The sequence below is a fragment of the Aptenodytes forsteri genome, unplaced genomic scaffold (genome assembly GCF_000699145.1).
Source record: "Aptenodytes forsteri isolate BGI_AS27 unplaced genomic scaffold, ASM69914v1 Scaffold231, whole genome shotgun sequence".
Lineage (NCBI taxonomy): Eukaryota > Metazoa > Chordata > Aves > Sphenisciformes > Spheniscidae > Aptenodytes > Aptenodytes forsteri.
In genome coordinates, this window is record NW_008796046.1 from 2830652 (window position 1) to 2841386 (window position 10735).

Consider the following 10735-nt stretch of genomic DNA (forward strand, 5'->3'; position numbering starts at 1 on the left):
GAAATAGATCCAGTGTGCACCATAACCCTTCTCCCCCAACCTCATCTTCCTTTGTGTCCGCCTAGCAGTTTAGAGGATGAAATAGGAAAAAATCAGCTTCCCGCTTGAGTCACATTTGCTTTTTGGTGGGGATGGGGAGCTCGCTCCCAGCTGGGTGAACGCACACTTCAGTGGGCTCTGGATCAGGCCCAATGTTTAGTTTCCCCTGAGATGTAGTGACGAAAGGGGCTATAGAAATATGAAGCGCTGTACTCTGGTCTTCATTTCATTATCTCACCATGCAAGCGTGTAAGCCCCCAACGAGAGGCAAAGGCCCTTGCAGGCTGTAACACACTCCCCGACCTTCAGAAAGCATCTGGCTGTGCTATATCTTCCCTTTTGGGTCTTTTTTTTTTTTTCTCCTAGATGATTATTATTTTTACCATGAGCATTAGGATATTTGCTTCATTATTCCTGTAAAAGGCCAATACTTCAATGTCTTAAAAGGTTCGTCAGTGCCTTCCCTTTCATGGCATGCGAGAAGAAAACATAAACTGGTGTTGGAAGTTCAAGACTTATTTTACCAGCACGCAGCCCTTAAGGGACCGGTATCCTATCCCTGTGTGGGTGACATCTGGCCCGTTCCAAACTCAGGCCAAGCTTAAACAAATGTGTTAACGCTTAAGCATCAATAATCAATACAACTTGGTGGTGTTGGTGGAATGTAGAGCCCGTGGCATTGGGAGGGGTTCAGCCTGCAGAAAGAATAGCTCCAGCTATTTAATAAATATTATTACCTAATCTTTCTAACGCCTCCTTTCTTTGGCTCTCAGTTTGCGGTCGGCCTGTTTATCTGTGTCAGCGCTTGCTGTCTGGCAATCAGGCTGCTCCATGGCAATCATTAGTCCTTCCTGTTTTCATGAGATCATGAATTATTATCTCCGCAATAAACTGTCTCTTCCTTCTCAGCTCTCTGCGCCTGGCAGCTGCCTGGGGAGCGATCCCAAAGCCTGGATGTGTCAAGGATGCTGGCAAGGGGCAACAGCAGATTCCCATCCATAATTAGAGCCTAGGGTCATTAACATCAACAAGCCCCATTTCTGTGTTGAAGAAACATTGCTGAAGATGGGGAGAAAATATCTAGTCCAGCCCTTTGCACCCACCACAAACCAACCACAATGCTACAATAAACCTAATATTGAAACACCTTGCCCTGACTCTCCTGACCAGCCTCTTCCCAAGCCTAAGGCCTCACCATCAACCAACATTTCAGTTACTCTACTCCTTTCCTCCAAGATACACCCCACCGGACCTCCTCACCCAAGACCAACCTCTGCAGTACAGCATCCGCCTTCTCCTGGTCCTCGCAACAGCCTCCCACTCCCTCCTTGTCACTCATCCTCACGCCAGTCCAGATATACAGGGTCCCCAGAGCCCCCCTGCGCTCCTCATACTCAACCACAGAGCTTCTCATGATGGCCACAGATGTAGGACTCTCACTCTATGGGCTTCTTTTGGTGCCACAAAGGGCAGATTTTGGTTCTTAGGGCCAGATTCACAGGCAATTGGTTTCAGATAGGCAGTGGGTCAGGGCTTAAATTCTGCCATCCAAAGCCAATCTCTCCAGCCCGTTGACTTTGAGAGATGCTGGAGAGCATGAACAGCAGAAGACACCCCAACAAACTCGGCTGTTTCACACATGCAGGCATGTGTGTGAGCGTGTGCTGGCATATACATGTGTGTATGATGGGGCAAGCCCTGGGCTTCTAAGTCAGCTCAATGGGACAGTCTGGATGTTCTTCAAGCTCCTGAAGGTTAACAACCACAACCAAAAACATGGGGGCTGTCCCGCCAGGAGGAGAATAGCCCTCAGAGGTTTTGAACATATTATTTACAAGACACGAGACAATGAAAGTGATTTCAAAAGGAATGGTCCTTGCTCAGTTTTGGGACTGGGAGGAGGTGGAGAAGAGGGCAACCATAAGGAGTGGGGAATCAGACCTGGGGAATGATGTCCTATGAGAGATGCTGCAAACCTGCATGGCATGGTTTGGGGGTACGGAAGAAGACGGGGAGAGATGATGCAGTGTTAGCACATACAAGGTGGCTTTAATAGCTGTAAGCAAAAGATGTGTAGGGTGAAACCTGGTATTGCTAAGTCGAAGTTCCTGGATAGTGCATCCAGCAGCTAAAGCACAAACCTAGCCACCGAACATAGTTGGTCTTTATCACTGGCAAACAGTATCCGCCAAGTCTTCCCCTGAAATTAAGTTTCTTTTTGTCTTAATAGAAAAAAAAATAATGAAGACCCCCTCCCCTCCGCATACAAGTCTTAGAAATCCAGCCCAAGTGGATTCCCCCAGCTGGGGAAAACCGCCGGGACATTTGCCTGTTTCGCTGCCTGCCCCAGGCGCTACTGCTTCGTGCTCTTGGCGGGCTCCGAGGACTGCCGCACGTCAGTCCACTCCTGCATGGTGCTCTGCAGTGCCTGCGTCTTCTCCTTGTCCACTTGCACGTAATCAACCTTCTCATCTGAGGCGACCGATGAGGTGGAGGGCTGCGGGGAGGAGAAACACGGCCACCGCCTGGTCACTCATCAGCTCCCCGCTCTTCCCTCTCGCTCCTTCCTGCAGCAGTACTGTGGGTGCTGCAAGTCCACCGGCACCTCCCCTGCTTTCTTGCAGACTCCATAGCTCATCACCCTCCCTCTAACCCCCTGAAGGGTCTTGGATGAAAGATTTCATTCTGCTCTGCATCTTGCTTGCATGAGACTGCAGTGCAATGGGAGGGTAGAAACAGCACCTGGGTCTCTACCTTCCCACCAACTCTGGGACATGAATGTTTGGTTGCAATTGTGGTATCTAACTGCTGATATTGCAAATTCAGTGTTGCATCTTGCTCACTTTCTTGTAAAGAGCTCAAGAACTCTTACAAATACACATAAAAATCCCAGCTCCATCCCTCTTAGCTGTGCTGACTCTACACACCTATGGCACTAGATTATTTTCATCCCCAAAACAACAGATATGTTTGCAGGTTCACCCAGGAGACCTGTTGAAGAAGAAGGAGATACTTTTTTCCATAGTTTCTTGAGTCCTGGAACTTTGTCTGCCTCTACAAGCATTTCAGAGGACCCCCAACTGCTTGCAACTGGAGCCAGATGATGTTTTTATTAAAACATCTAAAAAAGTCTAAAATCACCTTTCCAGGTTGGGATATAATTTAAATTGGTAATACCTGCAGAAATGTTGCTGGGCAGAAAGAAACAATCAGGGGACAACTGTCAAATAACAAAAAGACCTAACTAGTGGGATGCTTTGCCTCGGAAACAAGGCGGTGTTTGAGAAAGTCGAGGCCAACTCACAGGTGGTTCCCACAAAGGTTTATACAACGCCTTGTCCTTCACCATCCCTTCACTCAGCTGCTGCTTTGCTTGAGCCAGTCTCTCCTTCCCCCTCCCAGTTTGCTCAGGGTGGCACCCAGCAGGACCTGCCTTTGGTCGCTCCCCAGCCCACTCTGTCACCCCTGGGTGTCCTCTTCATCTTGCTATGTGGCCTTGCTGGGGAGGTGGTGAAATCTCCATCATATGAGACTTTTAAGCCTCATCTGTCACCTCAGGAGAGATGGTTTCCTTTGGATGTGGGGATGCTCTGAGGTCCTCCCTTGCCCTGTTTTCCTGTGATTCACTTTAAGATGGTGTTTGTTTCCCCTGTGTATGAACCTGGAGAAAAGTCACCAACATCTGGGTCGTTAGGAGCTTCCCCTTCCACATTTCCACATGACACTTGGCAGAGGCATCCCATTCCCGACCCACCTTCTCCCCACAGCTCTTTCTCACCGGGCAATGGCTTGATCAGCTCAACATAATCTAGCTTTTAAACAGCAGCTTCAGTTTTTGAAAGCAGTTTGTACTTTTCCTGCCCAAATGGCACCCTTTAAAAGCACCTGACTGGCAGGAGGCAGGTGCCCAGCGTTTTCTGACCGAGCTCCTGAAAGTATCTCAGGTGGAAACCCCAAGTCTGGTTTTGCAGGACCTGTTGTTCTGAAGGAGGAAAAAAAAATTTCTGATACTCCTTGGGATACCTCCTGACAGCTTTTGAATATACAATCTCCAGCTGAATTTCTGGCCTCATCAGCATCCCTGAACCCTTGCACATCCATGCTTCTGGCGACACTTCCAGCAAGGCTGCAGACGTGCAACAGAGACTAAGTCTGACCTAGAATAAATATAGCAGTGGATCTGTAGGAAAAATCACGCCTGTGAGGTTACTGTGCCACTTACCAACCCTGCCCAGGGCTTTGGACCATGCTGTTGCCAATGTGCACAAAAACCCTTAAAAAACACATCTCTTTTAATCAGAAGTTTATAAAATCCCCCGTACCTTTCTGTGTGGCCCTGGCGAGCTTGGCTGGAAGTCCAGGGCCAGATAATCCACACTCCCCGAACTCTTTTTAGGTGCTGGGCTGTTGGTGCCACTAGGAACAGGAGAAGCAGAAATGGGGTTTTGCTAATGCAGGGAAGAGACAGGAGAGATAACGAGGATTAAAATGGGAAGAAGGAAAAAAAAGGAATTAACACAAATCTGGCGACGGAATGCCTCAGTGGCACTTTTAAAAGAGGTCTCAGCCTGGATATGCGCTCACCTGCCTCTCTGGGACCAGGGTGTGCAGAACCGCTGGGGGACTATATGTATCGTATATTGTGCTAACAAATATTTCAAGCTCATGCTCTTCATTTTATGTATCGGAGCAGTTCTGCTGCCTTTGTGCTGATTTTATTCACACGCCTGACAGCAGACGTGGGCTTCAGCACTTCCCAGGAACCACACCTCAGTGAGGCCAGACCAGCTCTGGGATCTTCACTAATCACAACCACGCTATACAAAGCACAGATTTCCTCTACCCCCCTAGTTACACAGCCTCAAAAATATGCTTCAAGTCAGCAGCTTTGCAAAGAGAGACAAAATCCCCTCCCTGTAAGCAGTGCCACTCCCTGCTGCTGCTCCGATAGCCCCTGCCCTCCACACAAACATGATGACAGCAGCTATTACGGGGAAAAAAAACCCGAAAAAAATCAGCTTAAATTAGGAAAATAGACTGCGACAGTCCATAGACGTTTTTATCCCCTCTTAATTCCTGGCAAAGTAGGGGATATATGTTCCTGCTCTCATACACAGTTAAAACCCCAACGGGACATGTCATTTTAGGAATGAAAGCCACTGTTTCGTGTATGTAGGGATGTACATAAGGATGTACACCACACACTGCTATCTGAGCACCTCCATGTCATGAGCTAGGAATGTCTTTGCAGAGCTGGGGAATGTATATGTCCTGCCAGGACCGTATATCTTAGCTGCGGGGCTCTTACCATCGCTACGTAGTTCTCCTCGCTGTCTCCCGAGTCAGTGCTGGTGATGCTCTGGGAGGAGACAGGGCGACAGTACTGCAAAGAGCCGGCGTTGAAGGTCTGGCTGTAAGGGCAAGAGTCAATGCGTTAATGATGGCTGTAGGTGCTGCTTGTCCACTGCCAAGAAGGGATGGGAGAGGACAGCACCTGACGCCTCCTAACATCACCATGCTCAGATCTGGGGACAGGGCGTGAAGAAGAGCTAGCGGCACTGAGGTTCTCCTAATCTGACCTTCCCACGGGTCAGAGAATCACTGGGTTTGGTGGTCTTGGTTTTTTCTTTCTAGGTCTTTTTAATAACACCTTGCTTGCTATGTACCCGTAACTATGCTATCAGCTACATAAATCAGGCTCCATGAACTCTTTTATCTCACAGGAAATATTTAATTGTGGAGGATGCAGGGCCAGCCTCGGTGGAGCTTCTCACCCCCAGCCTCACCGCAGCTCCAGGATTTGTTTACCGCGCAGGACCCTATCCGAATTTTTTGCTGGAAAACAAAACCTCTGAGGTCGTCTTGTTTTCAATTGGCCAAATCTAATTATACAGAATAACATAATGCAATCAGCGTCTGGCATTAAAGCTCGCGTCTTAAAAAGCTATTTGTTGCCTTGCAGTAAAGGCAGGGTCATATGATTAGCTGATAAGGGAAAAATCCATTAGCTTCTCTGGGGTCGGATGTCTTGTCAATCAAACCCCGCTCGCTGTTTCCTGATGCAGTGATTACAGCACACAGCACTCATGCCCTGCAGTCAGTCTCCAGACAATCCAATTTATTAGAGGAGTCATAGCAGCCAAGCTTTGCTTCTGCCTTTCATTGGACAACATCAGACCACGAATTAGCAGCAGAACTGGAACTGTGCGAATCCTGTTATTTTTGGCCAGCAGACTTTGCTCTGAAGTGCTTTGGTTTCATTTTGCAGACTTCCTTCAGGCTAGGCTTTGCTTTCAAGGCAATCAAAACACAGCTCGGTCAGACCCTGCGAGTGTCACCCTGCGTTTTGAGACTACGGCGGGGTTTTTTGGGGAAGAGCTGGATGAGAAATCGTGCCCCGCGCCCCCAGTGTGGCCAAGTCGGGGTGGCTCAGCTGGGTCACAAGTCATGGTGGACCACAGATCCTGTGTCAGAACCAAAGCTCTCTGGGTGGTGTCAGATCCCAGAAATAGGAAATGTCTTCAAGAGATCTTCATTAGCTGCTCAGCCACATGCTGGGCTTTCATGTGAAATCCTGACCTAAACGAATTTATCATCCTGCCACCAGCTGTGATGTGGGGAATATGACTCGGGCTCTTACAACACTTGAGGCGTCCAAGAGAGGAGCCTCTCTGCTTCGACAGCATCTGACCCAGGTCCTAAGTCTGGCCATGATGTGACCAAGGAAATCCCTGAGCCCCGAATTGCCATGGTGTGGCAGGATATTTTAGGAAAGAATTAATCCATAAATGCCCCTCTTCCCAGATAGCTCCTGCTGGTCCCTGATGGGGCAGGGTATCGGGCAGGGTGGACTTTCATTCCAGTGCAGATGTTTGCATGGCATGACCCAGCTCTGCAGCTCCTGTTTCTAAAACTGACAAAGAACACAATGAGGGCTGAAGGGATCATCCAGCTTTTGGGGAAATTTGGCTCTGCATCCAAAGTCTGGGCTCACTTCTAGCTTGATTCAAGGTGGCCCATGAGAAACGTGCCTCTTCAACAAAAAGAGATGGTGGGCCAGAAGAAACCTCTGCAGTGAGCGGAGGCAGAAGGGCAGCCGACATGTCCCTTACACTCAGCCAGAGATGTTTAATCCATGGCAGAGGTGATAGCGTGGCTACATGTGGACACCAGCGAGAGCGAGACCAGAGATCTGCTGTCGGAGCAAAGCAAGAATTCATACCCCAACCATTACTCACGTTGGCCTGGACCAGGATTTTGTGACTGGCGATTTGAAGGGAAGCTCATCGATGACAGTGTTGTTCCTCAGGTCCAGTGGCGACGGCTTTGCTGGGGAAGGAAAAAGCCTTTATTCAGAGGCAGCACGTTCCTACAATTCAGCATCCATGACTGGCATGAGAGTTGCCAGCTTGCAACTGGCAAACTTGCTGTTTGCTTCCCGTTCTGCTAATCAGCCTCCCAGCCCTCCTTGCTGATGACGAATACCCCCAACCAAAATCCCTGCACTCATTTATGCCAGGACTAGGGGAAAACAGTGTATTTCCCCTCTGACCCACAGCCCCAGGTTGGATGGGTGGCCCCAAAAGGGCAATGTGCCTCCCAAGGAATGGAGATCTGCTAAAAATGCCCCAACCCAGAGTATGATAAACCCATTCATTAGGGAGCTGTGATAACCCATTAGATGGGGACGAGACCAGGCTCTGCCAGCCCTGAGCTGCCCCTGGCCAGAATGTTTCCCCACAGAGAATGGGAAAGGACATCTGCAGGGTAATGTGAAAGCACTTCTCATCATGCGTGGTTCATTAGGTGGAAGAGAAGACCGCTGCACTCCAGCCCCAGCCCTCACGTAGCATGCTGATGGGTTTATGTGCTGACACCCTAATGATGGGAGCCCTCCTCCTCAGCATCTCCTCGGTGACCGGCTAGGCAATGGTCTGGGGAAGGATTTGGAGGACGTAGGCAAAGCCCTAAGGGAAGAGCTGTCTCGATCCAGCCAGTAGGACACAGTAGGAGAAATTTGAGTCATCTGAATACAACACAGAGGTTTTGGAGTGGAGCGTAGGGAGGGGTGAAGGCAAAGGGGGTGAGATCCTGCCTGTGACATGTATCTATCTATCTCCTTTAAAGGCCAGGAAGGGTTTGAGACAGGCTGTTCAAGCACTACGAAAGCTTCATTTGCACCATAGTCCTCCTGAAAGAGGAAGGGGATGGGGAAGATCTGAAGGTCTGACTGTGCTGGTGGTAGCAAAGCATACCCCACATAGGACTCTACTGAGTGTGCACAAGATAACAGATATAGTCCAAAGTATTACAAGAATAGAAGGGTTCCTGGAAAGATTTGCCCACAAACAACCGTTCTTACCTTTCCGGTTGGGTTTGAGGTTGCGGTTGACTGGCGGGGGCTGGATTTCACTCAACCGTCTGTGGCACTGTGCCATGGCTCCTCCTTTATGCACGGGGAGGGTGGCCGAGGACAACCCCACCAGATCAAAGTGATGCGGCCCAGGGCTCATGGGGATGTAGAGATTTTGGGCATTGTCGTTGGCTTTCTCGGTGTGGATCAGGGGTGAGGAACCAGGGTTCATGGGGACGTAGTTGTCCTCGGAGTCGGTGCTGTGGGAGCGGGCCACCGCTGCCTTGGCTTGCTGGGGGACAAGCAGGAGAACGTGCTGTGAGCAACTGCTCAACCCCATCCCACTACAAACACCTTCATCTCATCATCACCGAACACACACCTGAGATGGGACCAGCTCTAAAATCTCAGCACAGAGGGAAGGGATGGTCTGTCCCCTCCTTGACCATCAGTTTGCACTGAGAGGGTCTACCTCCACTGTTTCCAAGACATCGCAACATCCTGAGTTCAGGGAAGGATCTTAATCACCCAGAGTTGAGCTTCTTATGAGCAGACGGAGCTGCAGAAGCATGCTTAACCTGGAAAGTCATTTTTCCCTAGGCTCTGGCCATGACTAAAATACAATATGAAAGGCTGCTTTAATGTCATTTCCAGCTCAGGAAATCTTAGAAAGTGCACAAAAGAAGCTGTTCTGGCAACATGTCAAAATTCAGTTCAGCAGCATCCCAGGCTTTGGAGAAGCTAAACTCCTGGGTGCTTTTTTTGGGTCAAAGCTCCAGGCAAATACACTCTGTGGAAGCACCCAAGCAAAGCTCTGCATGTGGTGCTGGCTTAGGTGCTTGTCCCTCCATCTCTACCCTGCAGGCCACCACGGTTTTAACTGAAATCAGTAATAAAACCCTTCTTTTCTTGACTTACCCCTGCAGGACTGGGCTGTGAGGTCCCACCTGGAACTGACTTGTCTCTGAATCTATAAGGTGCAAACGGTGCCTACAAGCACAGCGGCCGACACCAAGGCCAACTCACCAGGTAGGAGTTGTACCCATCGTTCATCGACTCGACTGACTGCACAGTGCTGCCGCCTCCATGCTGGGGGTATTCGTACGTCTCGCAAGAAGAAGCTGCAACACAGCCACAAATGCACAATGTGTCCCAGTGCGACTGCTAATAAAAGGGGCCCCTGAAAACAAAATCCAGGTACTGGGAGGGCAGTATCTATTCTTGATGATTGAGACGCTGGTGGGAAGACGTGGTTTTTAGCCCGTCACAGACTCCCTGCTATGCTCCCTCCCAATTAGCATCTCTCTGACGCGTCAGCGCAACTGCACGTGCTGCACGGACCTAACCTGGTTCTGTTAAAGAGCTGCAAAATCCCAGGGGTGAAGACGTCAGATAAGGTAGATCACGGTGACAAAACTGGGTTAAGGGAGAGCTCTGTTACAGCTCGCTCAGCAGACATAAGGGCTGGCAGCCTCCGATAAGGGGAGGACGGGGTGAGGATGGGGTGCTAAGCTCTTAGACTGGTCTATCTACTGATGAGCATGGGTCTGATCTCAGCCTAAATGTCGGTATTTAGGTAGGAGGAGATGGAAGAGGCATTTCAGGGAACTGCGTGTATCACTTACAGTATGTTTTCTCTCCAACTGCCTCTTCTAAGTTACTTTGCAACTATTTCATCCTAGGCATAAGACTTGGAAAGGGCAAGCTCATCCACGGCCCATCCATGCCCAATGGGAAGGGCATCTCTGCTGCACTGGGTGTATTGGGTCTTGGAGATGTGCAAAATTATGTCCCCGTCTGGCGAGCAAAACCAAGCTAGCTCCAGGCTGAAGTGCATTCTGATAATCCTGGTTATGAACTGAACTAAAAGCAAGCTAAAAATGGCCAAAATCACCAAAATCTAGTGAAGGGCTGCACGGGCAAGCAGGTTTGGGGTTTTGGTTCACAGCACAAAACAGCCAAGAGCCAGCTGAGCAGCTTGGGTGGGCAGAGCCCTGAGGATGCCTCTCCATGCCCATTGCATGCAAAAAGCAGGGCCAGATCCTCACCAGGGAGACCTTCTTTGTGTTCGACCTCCTGGCTGACGCCAACAGCCACCCCAGCCCTACTGCAACCCAATGGGACCATCCCATGCAAGGCTGCTAGACCCCCTGCTCCCCACCCTCAAATTCACCTCGGTGCAGCCTGCTGTTCTCCACCGCCGGCAGCGTGTTTCTCCGGGGAATGGTGGCTGCCATGGGGGCCAGCCCTAAGCTTTCGCTGGGCTGGGGCCGCTGGGGCGGGCTGCCCCACCGTGGCTCTGTCTGCCCAGGTTTTGGGGGCCGCGGGGGTGGCGCGGCGGGC

The 10735-nt window shown here is 50.1% G+C and overlaps 1 protein-coding gene across 2 annotated transcripts in view; it reads right to left on the minus strand.

The window, feature by feature from the left end:
* Positions 1 to 404: 404 nt before the first annotated feature.
* The window catches only part of GAB2 (GRB2 associated binding protein 2), a 41179-nt gene continuing 30848 nt past the window's right edge, over positions 405 to 10735 (minus strand). The window contains exons 4-10 of one of the 2 annotated variants that reach the window (XM_009286139.2): positions 10566 to 10735; positions 9419 to 9513; positions 8402 to 8684; positions 7278 to 7368; positions 5348 to 5450; positions 4362 to 4487; positions 405 to 2536 (exon numbers count right to left, since the gene is read on the minus strand). The exon at positions 10566 to 10735 is cut by the window's right edge and continues 2 nt beyond it. In XM_009286139.2, coding sequence (XP_009284414.1) covers positions 2393 to 2536; positions 4362 to 4487; positions 5348 to 5450; positions 7278 to 7368; positions 8402 to 8684; positions 9419 to 9513; positions 10566 to 10735 — 1012 coding nt within the window. In that variant the 3' untranslated portion in view covers positions 405 to 2392. The remainder of the gene's footprint in view (positions 2537 to 4361; positions 4488 to 5347; positions 5451 to 7277; positions 7369 to 8401; positions 8685 to 9418; positions 9514 to 10565) is intronic. The other variant, XM_019473896.1, reaches the window with a different exon arrangement.